The sequence below is a fragment of the Bos mutus genome, chromosome 11 (assembly GCF_027580195.1).
Source record: "Bos mutus isolate GX-2022 chromosome 11, NWIPB_WYAK_1.1, whole genome shotgun sequence".
Classification (NCBI taxonomy): Eukaryota; Metazoa; Chordata; class Mammalia; order Artiodactyla; family Bovidae; genus Bos; species Bos mutus.
The window spans coordinates 20,741,183-20,754,386 of NC_091627.1; the positions used below are offsets into that span (position 1 = coordinate 20,741,183).

A 13,204-nucleotide genomic window follows, 5' to 3' on the forward strand; every position below is an offset into this window, starting at 1 on the left:
TGTGTGTGTGTGTGTGTGTAGAGGTGTCCCCTTGGTTACATACCCACAGTATGCGATCTCAGGCTCCTCCTCTCTGCAGACTGGCTACATCGAGCCTGAAGGCTGCCACATGCCTTTCCATGGATGGAGGGTGCGGATGCCAAGGGAGGAGGGACCAGCCCGTGTCTACTTCAGTGTGAAATCATGCAGAGAAGCATTGAATCTATTTGTCTGAAAGGCTGGACTAAAGACAGCCAGCGTCAGTTTAGCCATTAAAGGTCCCCGTCTGTCTGAGACAAGCTTTGGTTCATCTACGAGCTCGCCTTGTCCCGATAGGCAAGTTCTGTCCCCTCGAAGCTGATGTCTGACTCAAGCAGATACGTGAGACCAAGCACATGATGTGAGGTGCTTGAGAGAGCCCGTGTGAGGTGTGAGAGAAGGTGGAAAAGGAGAATTGCAGGGCTTTCTTTCTCACGTCATTAAAACTGTTGTCTGAAAGGAAAGGGTATAGGAGATCAAAGACTGAAATAATCAAGTGGGTCTTTTTTTCTCATCCATATGTTGTTTAGAAGGCTCTAAGAATTTTGTGCCTAAATCGATGGTTTCTGTGGTTGGACAGAAGTAAGACAGCTTGGGTCTCAGGAGAGAAAAATATAGAAAACGTGGAGACCCGAATGCAAGTCACAACCACTTAAAAGCTCGTTTGAGAATTAAGCCTCATGCTGTGTTGTTGTAGGAAGAGTCTTAGCAAATAGGAATCTAGGAAGTATTTCTTGAAGATAAAATATTTTGCAGAATCTCAGCTCAGAGAGCCCTGCACGTTAGTGAGTTACTGGTAGCATCCAGCATTTGTGGTAAAGTTGACATATGATCCACTTCCTTGTTTTCAAAGTTGGTGCAGATGTATACATATCTTGATGGGTGCATGTCCGAGATGGCCCGGACCTATTTGCAGCTGCGTGAGAGTTGAGGAGTTTGGTTTGGAAATTGGGCTTGCCAGGAGCATTGAGATCAGAGAGAGGCCTGCAAAGATGGCAGCAAATTTTTTTCTTCCCTTTTCCATTTCATCTCTTTTTTTCCATTTCCCCCTTTTAAATGCTACTTCTCATCTTTACTTGGAATTTGGCAGCAGGCTGGGACAAGGTTACCCAAATGGGGGGTGCCTTCTCCTGGGCGCGTGTTCTGTCCGCTCCTGGTGGCCACAGAGGGGATAGTCACAAAGCTGTGGTCGCAAGGCAGTGGTGTGTTGGGGCCGTTTTCTAGGTTCTCTGAACCACAGAATGCTGGGCACAAAAACATTTCCAAAGTTTCTCTTCCCACTTTAATTTTCCATTTGTGTTTCCTTAAGTCCTTCAGTTTCCCGACCGTCAACACCTAAAAGCGATTCAGAACTGGTCAGCAAATCTGCGGATAGGACAATTCAGAAGAATAATCTAGAAATGCTCTGGCTCTGGGGAGAACTGCCCCAAGCCACAAAGGTAGGTTTTTTTTTTTCCTTCCTTATTTCTGCCATCCATCAAAGGTAGTTTCTGAAGACATGAAATGGTCACAATCTTTTCTTTCAAGAAATTTTATTTCATATTCCAATTTGTTAAAAGAATCTTGAACTATATTATGGTATTTCAAGCTGCTGCTGCTGCTAAGTCGCTTCAGTCGTGTCCGACTCTGTGCGACCCCACAGACGGAAGCCCACCAGGCTCCCCCGTCCCTGGGATTCTCCAGGCAAGAACACTGGAGTGGGTTGCCATTTCCTTCTCCAATGCATGAAACTGAAAAGTGAAAGGGAAGTCGTTCAGTCGTGTCCGACTCTTAGCGACCCCATGGACTACAGCCTACCAGGCTCCTCCATCCATGGGATTTTCCAGGCAAGAGTACTGGAGTGGGGTGCCATTGCCTTGGTATTTGTAAATACTGTAAGACCCTTAGAAGATGCTACCACCTCTTGTATCCCCAGTAAATCTTTGTGATGTGAATAAATAAATGAATGAGTAAGTGAAGACTGAAAGCATTTCTGTGATAACTCAAAGAGACAGCTCTTTGGAGAGTAGGTCTGTTGAGGCTGAAGCTGTGGGTTCATTCCCTTTCTAGGTTATATTTAGCTTTCATGGAAAATGCTGATTTCTCTGCCTATAAGCGGTCGTGCTGACCCAGCCAGCCATCTTTACAAATGCACGTCACCTGTTGCTGGAGAAACGGCACAAATGTGCAAACCCATCACTTTTGGCAAAACAGTTCCGGCCACAGATGCACTATTGCATTGTTTTCTTCTGTGCTTGAAGCTGTAGGATCAGATGCAGAAATGCATACCCGCTCCCCACTTTCCAGCCCACAAGCTGCGTTTTGACTTCTGTTGGATAAATCTTTTCCATAACTGGAAACTCCTTGGAGAGTTAGCGTCAGAAATGCCCTTTTCCCACTCATGGGAACCAGCCACCAAATCTGCCCTTGTTCACTTACGTTTTGGGGGTGGACTTCATTGAACTGTAACACACATGCAGAGAAACACCCAGATCCTGAGTGCCAAGATGGAAACATCTTCACACACTTCACACAGGTGAATGTGTCCACGTGACCTGCACCCAGACCAGGACTAAATCAGAACTTGAAAGCCCCCCGACCCTTTGCAATTACTGTTCTGACGCCTCCCCCCCCAATAATGATAAACCCAATCTTGACTTTATAGCAGAGTTTAGTTTTGCAAGGCTCGCCCTGTTACCATGTGTCATAATTCACTTTCAGCACCTTGATCGCCCTGTGGTGTGAATATATTCCCCTTTCTCCCGCTGGACACTTGTGTTAGATTGGTGGTCTCATTCACTCACCTACTCACTCCCATTTGTTTTCTATGAAAGTTCATTTGCTTTGGAAACACAATCCTTGGTTTCCAGACCTTTCAGCAGGTATGGGAGTCACCAGGTGCGCCACCCCCTCCCACCCGCTAAGGCTTCACTGTGTCCTGTACAGTTGTGCCTGCCCAGGGCCCTTTGGTTGACTCGACTCTTCTCTGACCTTTTCTCTCTCCCTCCCTCCCTACCCCTTTGATCCAGTCCTCGCCACACAAGATGAAAGAGTCCAGCCCGTTGAACAGCAGGAAAATCTGTGATAAAATGCACTTCCAAGCCATCCACAGTGAGTCTTCAGATGCGTTTAGTGACCAGTCGCCAACACTGGTCAGGGCATCTCCGGTGCAGCCACTGCTGGAGCAGAACAAGCCGCAGACAGAGATACAGTTTGTGAACGAAGATGATGTCGAGGCCTTGGGAGCAGCGGCCCCCCCTTTACCCACGATTGAGGAGCCCAAAGCCCCTTCTGCCAACACTGCCCCAGTAGCTGCAAGCAAGACAGACTCGCCTTCCAGGAAAAAGGGTGAGAAAGCCAACGCTTCCCAGTGCCTTCCTGTGCACTGGGGGCTCTGCCCACCACAGTCTCTCCCCCACCCCAAAGTTCAGGATTCTTCAGAGGGGAGACAGGACATCTCTCCTGTTCAGTCCCTTGCCCTTTTGCTGAATATGTGTTTTCTCAGAATTGAGTTGTAGAAAGTCTAACCTGAAGGAGGCCTCGGGGATGGTGCAGTGATCCATCCCCGCCGCCCTCCACTGTACAGGCCAGGGATGCTGGGGTCCCCCACGCTGGGACTGCACCAGACACTGATGATGAAGCCAGTCTGCACCCCGCTTTCCTTGCCCCTGGTTTCCCTCTAGTGCATCGCCCTGTGCTAATTTCTGCATGCCATGTGTCACTGTTTCAATGATTACTTGTTTGTTTTTTTGCCTGACTTCTGTACTAGAACATATGTGCTCTGTGAGGTCAAGAATATTTCTGTCTTTTTACCTGTTTCCTTGGTGTTTCGTATAGTGGTTGGCGCATGTGGGGGCTCCATACATGTAGTCAAATGCCCACCTGGCTGCCTGTCCAGACCAATGACATGAAGCCCCATCTGTTGGCCACATGGCTTTGTGCACAGTGGTTCTAGTCTGTATGAACCGATGATGTAATTCTTTGGCCACAGTAAACTGGAAGGCTGCAGTCTTGGTGCCCAGGGGCCAACGATGTGCCATTCAGGAGGCTTCAGAGTACTGATGTGGAAGTGCTCAGTGAAAGCTTTGCTGTTTAGTGATAATAATAACAAACCAGTACCGATAATAATAAAAATAACCATCACTGTGTCAGTGTGCTGAGTGCTTAGTACCTCTCAGGCCCCTCCCAGCTGGGGAGCTGAGGCTCACTGAAGCTACCTGACTCACTCAGTGGACCCTTCTGAGTAGATCTGCACACGGTGCTCAAGTGCTCTTTCTAGAGAGGCTCAGAAGTCTGTGAGGTTGCATCTGAAGAACGGTGCTCTGACCTGACCCGTGTGCCCTTTCAGACAAACGAAGCCGACACCTGGGGGCTGACGGCGTCTACTTAGATGACCTCACAGACATGGATCCTGAAGTCGCTGCCCTGTATTTCCCCAAAAAGTAAGAGCCCTTTTTATGCTTCCTATCGTTTTGTATATGTTAACCTGGGAGCTGCTTTTTCCTTATATTTGATTAGAAAGTGAGTGAGAAAAAGCTGCAGGAGTCCCACGTTTTACCCTGAGGAGCAACCGGTCAAAGCACGAACCCTTTGTAGACGTGGGGGCATGGCTGTCCACCCCTCCTGGGACGGCTTTTGAGTCGGGGCACAGGCTCGAGGCCATCTCCCCAGGTACACCAAGGTGGTGTTGCAGCCGTCAGTGATCCTCATCCCAGATCAGCTATGCACAGCCCTGCCCCTCCCCAGGGCAAGTCCCCTGGGACCTCGGGGGGCCCCCTTCTGGGATTCCCATCATTTGTGGGGAGTCCTGGCTCCGCAGAGGGCGTGACAGGACGGTGGCCTCTTGGGATGGCATGCTCTCTCTCTTCATCAATTCCAGTGTATTTGGGAGAAAAACGCAGGGAAGTGTAGGGGTTAAAAATGGTTATTTTTCCTCCTAAGGTCATTCATGTAGCTCGTGTGCCTGCCATGGCGCCTTAGTGAGGGTCTGCTGGGATGACACCATTTGTCCCTCTGACTGCCGGGGTCACCTGACATCTGAGTGAGACATCCCCCCCGCGCCCCGCACCCCAGGCTTGGGAAACCCTCCTCACAGCCCCTCCCACTCCTCTCCTTCCAGCGGAGACCCTTCTGGGCTCACGAAACCCACCAGCGACAACGGAGCCCGCTCCGCCAACCAGTCCCCTCAGTCCGTGGGCAGCTCTGGCGTCGACAGCGGCGTGGAGAGCACGTCGGACGGCCTAAGAGACCTGCCGTCCATCGCCATCTCCCTTTGCGGGGGCCTCAGCGACAACCGGGAGATCACCAAAGGTACCGCGGGGCCGCCGCCATCTTTGAGCCGGCAGCGCCCCCTGGTGGCCGCCGGCTGCACCGGCCCGAAGTCCCGGGCTCATGAAGGAGCGCACGTGACTCACTGTGGCTCAGCACCCAAATGTTGCTGCGGCTGGCTGACTGACCGCAGTATCACATGCACGCACGCACGCACGCACGCACACACACACACGCGGCCCCAGGCAACAACAAGGCCACTGGGGTCACTGGTCATCAGGCGTGTTTGAGCATAGCTTGTGTCCGTCCTGCAGTGGGGTGGGGCCCGGGGCTGGTGGCAACGTCAACACTGGGAAAAGAGTGGGTAGCAAGTGTACAGAAACGCTGGAGGAGGGAGGGGTGTCCGAGCGAGCCCTGGACCCTTCCTGGCTGTGTCAGAAGGGTGTCTCAGGGTTGGCTTAGGTGATCTGAGTTAAATCATAGCCCCCACCCTATTTTTATCCCTAGTTTCCTAGGATCTCATGCTATTTACATGGTGAGGTGGCCCTGAGACCTCCAGAGAGTGCAGTCAGCCATTCTAGCTGATGACTCCTAGACCAGACTCCTAGACCCTAGGTGTCCCCCCCTGCTTTAGGCAGGTCACTGAGCTTTCATTCATGACTTTGTCCATCCTCATGACTACTGGTGAGGAGGTGGGTGTGGAAGTTCACACCAATGACTATGACTTCAGACCCGGGTGACCATACCTTGAGCTTCAGTCGTCTGCTTCTGCATGGGCCTGTGTTTATGGTGTTTGCCACATGCCTGCTCCCGTGTAAACACATGTGCCCTGATTAAGGGTGCACTTGTCCCCCATCCTCTGACTGCCCCCATCTCTCTTCATTTCTGCACAGACACAGCCCCCCAAACTAACTGAAGGCCCCTTGACAAATAAATTTGATAGGATTGTCTGCATAGCTGGATGGCATAAACTCTCAGAAGATACTTGTGAGGGAGTGAAAACAGTCCTGGTGTTTGTACTAGATCTTCTTTGTATTCCCCCCTCCTTTGCCTTCACAGACGCATTTTTGGAACAGGCCGTGTCATATCAGCAGTTTGCGGACAACCCTGCCCTCATTGATGACCCCAACCTCGTGGTGAAGATCGGAAATAAGTAAGTTCCTCCCGAAAGTCATTTCAGCCGTCGTGTGATACCCGTTCAGCTTCAGCTTCTCTGCTATAGAGACCTGGACAGTAACCTTTAGAAATGTATAAATCTAAGTCTTTGTTAAAAATCTATTATTGTCTCTTCACTATTGGCAAAATGCTGCATCACTTATATGGTTAGAACGTTGATGTAACTGGATCCTGTGGGGCTTGCATTAGGCTGCACCAGATTTTACAGTGGGACATGTGATGTCACAGCCCTGGCCTCTATCACAAGATAGACCGTGCACCCGTCCCTTGAAAGCTTTGTTGTCTGAGGTCAAGGGATGTGCACGTATTTTTACAGGCTGTTGGCAAACTTTTCCCCATTAGAGGAAGCCACAGATGTTTACGTGTTAACTGAGGGTCCTCGTTTCCTTTTCCCTGAAGTGTGGGCAAGAAATGCTCCAGCACATCAGTGGCTTGACGCCCAGCGGGGCGTGGGCTGCTCTCAGCTGGCCACTGGGTCACCTGCCATGTCGTTTGTCCTGTTGCCACAGTGGCCGCTGGGAGTTTGGCTGGAGGAAGGGCTTCTGTAAGGGTGGGGCATGTGGCAGCTGACCTGGGGTGTTTGCCACAGTACTGGGCTCTTTAAGGACCCTCTGAACGTCCAGAGCCTCACATGACCGCTTCTCGGGACATTAGAGGTCTGAGCCTTGGTCTTCTGACCGCTTTTCCTTGTTTCACGTCAGATACTATAACTGGACGACAGCCGCGCCTCTGCTCCTGGCCATGCAGGCCTTCCAGAAACCATTGCCAAAGGTGAGCTTTACCATGAGAAAGAAAAGGGACATGAAAATGATGGCTCGCTGAATCTGGGGGATTGGAATTTAGCTTTTATTTTAGACTTCCCTGGTGGCTCAGACGGTAAAGGGTCTGCCTACAGTGCGGGAGACCTGGGTTCTATCACTGGGTTGGGAAGAAACCTGGAGAAGGAAATGGCAACCCACTCCAGTACTCTTGCCTGGTAAATCCCATGAATGGAGGAGCCCGGTAGGCCACAGTCTATGGGGTAACAAAGAGTCCGACACAACTGAGCAACTTCACTTTCTTTCATTTTCTTTAGAAACCATGAGGTTAATTACACTGTGCTGGTTGGAAGTTCATGGGTATAAACTGCAGGGGTCTCCCTTGCACTTTGAATGTCCTTCTCCCTTCTCTCATCAAAGCAAAAGCTCCCAGTGGAGGCAGTGCCAGACCGAGTCCTGCCTCTCCAGGATTCCTGTCCCCGCACCTGGCGTGCCAGGGACACAGATGGGGGCAAAGCAGGTGGATGCTGAGCCCAAGGGTGATGAGGGTAGAAGGATGAAGGAGGGGAGCAGGGTAGTACTATACCAGACACCAGGTGCCCACACTCAGGCCTGGCTCAGCCAGGAAGCAGGCTAGGGGCTGATTGGCCAAGGAGGAGCAAGTGGGCAGCTCCTGGCTGCACCTGAGAGCAGGTGAGCAGCTGCATAAAAGAGCCAGGGTGACAGGCAGATGCACTGCAGCAGCCCACCATGCCCGTGTCCTCCCCCTGCCGGTTCCCCAGGCCTCTCCTGGAATTGATCGCTTTCCAGCATTGGGTCTTTGTTCCAAATGCTCCATTCTTTCGGCTGCAGAGCCCACATCTCACACTTGCATCCTTCACATGCTTAGCAAAGGCTTTGTGCTGCTGTGGATGTTGTGGCTTGTCAGGTAGATCTCATACCTGAGGGTCGTGCAGGTCTATTTTGACTTTGTTTAGCTCACGTTCTCTCCTTTGTGGCTGTGTGTGTGCGTGTGTGCACATGCTTTGGGATCGTGACTGTATCTTTCATGGAGCTTTATCTGTGAGTATTCTTTGTGGACTGAGCTGAGGGCCTATGCTCCAGAGTGGGTTCTGTTTTGTCCTTGGCAGGTTCTGTACAGTGTTTGTGGCCCAGGGCAAGTTTTTACAGTTCTTACAAATCAATGAGAAGAAAGACCAGTGCAATAGAAATTTACTGATAAAGGCTATATAGTTCACAGAAAAAGAAATACACATGATTGCTAAACTTAAAGAAATTAGTCTTTGTGGTAGGCAGCCTAAATATTGTACAGGTTGTCAGTAATTTTTTGGACTCTGTTTTTGGCATTTATTTAATAATAGAAATTATTTTTATGCAGAGACTTCATCAATCTTATCTTTTGAGGCTGCTAGGTTTTGTATCACACTTGGAATGGCCATGCTTGCTTCCCATTTCCAAAACTTATGAAAATATGCCCTGTCTTTTCTTCCAGCATTTTCTTAAATCTTTGATCCATCTTGATTTTATTTTGAAAGTCATGAGTTGAGGTATCAGAAATGAAATCAGTTTTTTTTTTTTTTCCCCAGCTGGTTATTGAATCAGGATGCTTTGGTTGCAGGAAACAGAGTGACTACAAGTGACTGGAATAACAGGGGTTTATTATTTGACATAATAAGAATCTTAGAGGTTGGTAGTTTCAGGCTGGATGAAGCTGGATGAAGCTGGATGAGCCTTTCTGATTTTCCTGGCTTCCCGTTATGATCCCAAGATGACTGTTTTATCCAACAGCTCCTCATATAAGTGTCCAAAATAGGAAGGATGGAGACAGGCTTCTCACATTTAATCGGCCACAGTTTGGTCACATGATCACCTCTCAGCCGGTTGTTGGCAACACAATGGAATGGCCATGAGTGGTGCAGAACAATCTAAGTTTCTCCCCCCAGACTTGAGCCTGCCTTCATGGAACATAGTGCAGTGTGATTCCTGAGCAGAGTTTTGGCTGTGATGGTGAGAACCAAAGGGGTGGTTCACCCAGGGAGTCAACTGAGAGGGTCATGGTTGGCTCCGTAATTATCTCCATACCTTTCATTATATAACTCTCTACCCATTGATACGCAATTACAACTTGATCTTACATTACATCCCCTGTGAATTTAGGGTTATTTCTGGATTTTGTCTTCTGTTCTAATAATATGTTAAATTATGTCCCAAGACTGCATTCTTTTAATTACTGTAAGTTTTAAATATATTTTAATATCTAGTAAGGCTTATGCCTGAGCTTCCCAGGTGGCACTAGTGGTAAAAAACCCACCTGCCAATGCAGGAAATATAAGAGACATGGGCTCAATCCCTGGATTGGGAAGATCCCCTGGAGGAGGGCATGGCAACCCACTCCAGTATTCTGAAGCGGCATAGCACACACACATGCCAGGCTTATGTCTACTTATTTTCAGTTTTCTTGGCCATTTCTGTTTGTTTTATAAATGAACTTTACAACCAGTTTGTCTAGGTTTGAAAATAATCCTGGTTTTTTTTTTTTTCAAATTGGAATTTTGTTTAATATATGGATGAAGTAGAAATAGGAGGAGTAGGGTAATTGACATCTTTGTGAATTGTCCTGTTCATGAATAGGGGGCTTGTTCAGTGTATTCAGGTTTTCTTTTGTGTCAGGTAGGGATTCTTAAATGATAAAAAGAAGCACACTTCAGGCTAAATACGTGAATTATTTATCTTTCCACTTACCTGCAACTTGTTTGGTTGAAAGACAATTCTCTCATTACTAGCTGAGGTATTAGTGCCTGAGAGTTCCATAAACCAAAGAAGGGAAATTAGATAATATTTACTTTGGTACTTGAATTAGCCTCAAGGTGACTATTTTGTTCTTTAAAATATGTAGAAAATTGTTACTATTTTTTAAAATGTATTGAAGTACAACTGATTTACAAAGAATATTACTAATTAATATTTAATCTCCTATTCAACTTGCATTTATTTAGGACAAGAGTATGGATTTTCTTTTTTAACATTTGAGCTTTTAAGTCAAATGCATCTATGAATATTCAGTTTGCCCAAATTTGGAAATTTACATCTACTAAAAAGATCCCATGCATTTTACTTTTTGTTTAAAACTTTGCCTTGTACCTCATATTAATCATTTCATTTTTCATTTTATAATCAATCATCTTATTGAGAATAACAGTATCTTAATCAGTAAACCACTTTAATTTGAAAACTTGCTGTCTGACTAATCACTAATGATTTTCAATGCTTTCTTTTTCTGTTGTTGTTGTGTTGTATTTTATTTGTTGTTTGTTTATTCCTTTAACATCTTCTTAAGTCTTCATGCCTAAGTTACCTTAATGTAATTTTGGATGCCATTAGGTTTTGCTTCTCGAAAATTTTTAATCCACAAATAGTATGTCGTGTTTTCTCTGATTTGTCTTTGTTTTTTCTTTCTTTTTTTTTTTAATCTTACTTTAATTTGCATGTGCGTGTCTTTTGGTTTGAATGTGCTAAGTTGATCTTTTTTTGGTTCCATTATTTATGTTACCATCCATTTAAAACAGGCCACGGTGGAGTCTATCATGAGGGATAAGATGCCCAGAAAGGGAGGAAGATGGTGGTTTTCATGGAGGGGAAGAAACACCACAATCAAAGAGGTAAGCTTGGAAAACACAAGTGTTTCTGCCTGGCTCAGCAAGGGCTTGCGTGTCAGTGAGCAAAGCCGTCACACTGAGCCAGGAGCCAGCTCTGCCACCATGCAGGTGAAGGCAGCGCAGAACAAGGGGAGGTGGAGAAGGACCGGGATGGGTGGGCAGAGATGGCCTCACATCCTGGCTCTGTTACCTCTCCGCTTGGAGAGTGTGGTCAGGTCACTCCTGCTCTGGAACGTTTCTTCATCTATAGAAAAGAGAGATTTAACCTGATTTTTTTTTTTTTTAATGTTTAAGTAAAATATCTTCCTGTTGCTCATGAGAACAGTTTTAGCAAGGCAGACTTATAGCATAGACTGATTCCTTTTAGTCATTTCATGTCAATAGCATGTCTAAAATATACATGACTTTGGTTTCTGTTTCTATAAACGCTTATACTTTTCTTCAGACCTTTGCCAGCCTCTCAGCCTATTTCTGGAAGTAGTTTCTTTCTTGGCTTCCATGTCAGTGTGTCCACCTGTCCCCCAACCCCCTGCCCCAGGGGCTGTTTATCCTCTGGCTCAGCTGCTGTACAAGTGGGTCCTCAGGCTTACCTGGTGGTGGCTCAAACAGTAATGAATCTGCCCGCAATGCGAGAGACCTGGATTTGATCCCTGGGTTGGAAGGATCCCTGGAGGAGGGCATGGCAGCCCACTCCAGTATTCTTGCCTGGAGGATTCCATGGACAGAGGAGCCTGGCGGGCTACAGTCCATGGGGTCGCAAAGAGTCAGACACAACTGAGCGACTAATACTACTACTGTTACAGGGTTGTCTTAGGAACCTCTCTTCTTCAAAGACTGCTCGTTATTCCCCAGGCAGCCTCACCCACGCCTATACAACGACTCCATTTTTATTAACCAAGAAGGTATTTTATAATTCACATTAATTTATCAAATACCCAGCTAGGTAGATGTCACCACGTGGATGCTTCAGCTCTTCAAACTCGTCATTTCTAAAATCAAACTGATGGTTTTCTCGAGAGTTCTTCCTTTGCTGGACCACATTCAGAAAATGATACCACTGTCCGTCCGTAAGCTAATACTTCCTCTTTCCCTCACCCCTCTTTTCAGTTTATCATCCAGTATGTTGCTCCCATTTCCCATTTCTCTCCATCTTCACCCCCAAAAATCTAGGCTGCTATCTTTTTCCTAAGATTGCTTGCAAATGGTCCATCTGTATCCACTCTTGCCTTTTCTTCTTCCTCATTCTCCGTAGTTGCCTTGGTCTTTTTAGGGTAACAGTCCAATTTATATTACTCCTTTCTTAAAAGCTTTTAGTGGATTCCCCGATTCTTAAAGACCAAAATCCTTAATATGGTCCACAGGCCTTGTGTATCCTGGCCCCTGGTTCCCTGCAGAGTCTCCTCTTCTGCGGCCTCCCCCGCCCTCTCTGCTGTGGTGTCATTTCTACCCCAGGACCCTTGCACGTGTTACTTTCTCTGCCTGGTGTCCTTAGGACCCCTCTCATCCCTTTCTCTTAGTTATCTAGCATCTTATGGCCCTTTCTTGGCAGGTTGATCTGGTCTGCTGTTCTCTGCCCTCATGGCCCTGCCTGTGAACTTTTCCTTCACAAATTTTGCCAGCATTTATAATTATACACTGATTAGTGTGGCTGTTTAATTAACCCTCCCTTCCCTTCCAGACCCTAAACTCCATGAAAACAGAGACCACGTATGGCTTTGATCCCTGTGGTCTCCCTAGGACCCAGATGGACCCAGAGCAGATATTAGAAGGAATGCTGATCATACTTGGAATATAGTGTGAAAAAACCCTGAGGACAATAGATGAGTTGGTTGTTACAAGAGTGAAAAAAAAAAGGCTCAGATGCTCAGTTTGTTTATTTCATTACTTCAAAGGGAAAGAGTCTGTTGGAAGTGTTTTTACCAAGATAACACCATTTTAGGGTGTTTTCTGGTAGCATCCCTGAGCTTTTTATACCCTCATTTCCTCCAAGAGGGTATAAACATGTTATAGCTAGCGTTCACTTTACTTTAGGAGACTTAAAGTGGAAAAGGCTTTTCTGATTCCTTTACTAGAGAACAGAACGTTCTAGAATTTAGACAGAAGGCTATTTTAGGGACCTATTTTTTTTTTTTTGCAGAGTATCTAGAGTCTCATTAGTTGGAATTGAGGGGAATGCCAGCATAAAATGATGAAGAGTTATGAAATATCTTTTAAAAACACTAAACACTTTTCAGATAGACGTGTATTTTTGAACAAGTCTAATAAAGAATTGTTAATAGCAGTGGCTAAGTTACCTGCCTCAATAGATAGATTAAACATTACTGGGCCTCTTTTCACATCATTTATCTG

The 13,204-nt window shown here is 46.7% G+C and overlaps 1 protein-coding gene across 5 annotated transcripts in view; it reads left to right on the top strand.

Moving 5' to 3' along the window:
- The window catches only part of LPIN1 (lipin 1), a 130,051-nt gene that overhangs the window by 92,082 nt on the left and 24,765 nt on the right, over nucleotides 1-13,204 (top strand). For all 5 annotated transcript variants that reach the window (XM_070379133.1, XM_005903204.3, XM_070379135.1 and 2 more), the window contains 7 exons: nucleotides 1,328-1,457; nucleotides 3,027-3,345; nucleotides 4,346-4,439; nucleotides 5,117-5,307; nucleotides 6,325-6,418; nucleotides 7,143-7,212; nucleotides 10,766-10,858. In XM_070379133.1, coding sequence (XP_070235234.1) covers nucleotides 1,328-1,457; nucleotides 3,027-3,345; nucleotides 4,346-4,439; nucleotides 5,117-5,307; nucleotides 6,325-6,418; nucleotides 7,143-7,212; nucleotides 10,766-10,858 — 991 coding nt within the window. The remainder of the gene's footprint in view (nucleotides 1-1,327; nucleotides 1,458-3,026; nucleotides 3,346-4,345; nucleotides 4,440-5,116; nucleotides 5,308-6,324; nucleotides 6,419-7,142; nucleotides 7,213-10,765; nucleotides 10,859-13,204) is intronic.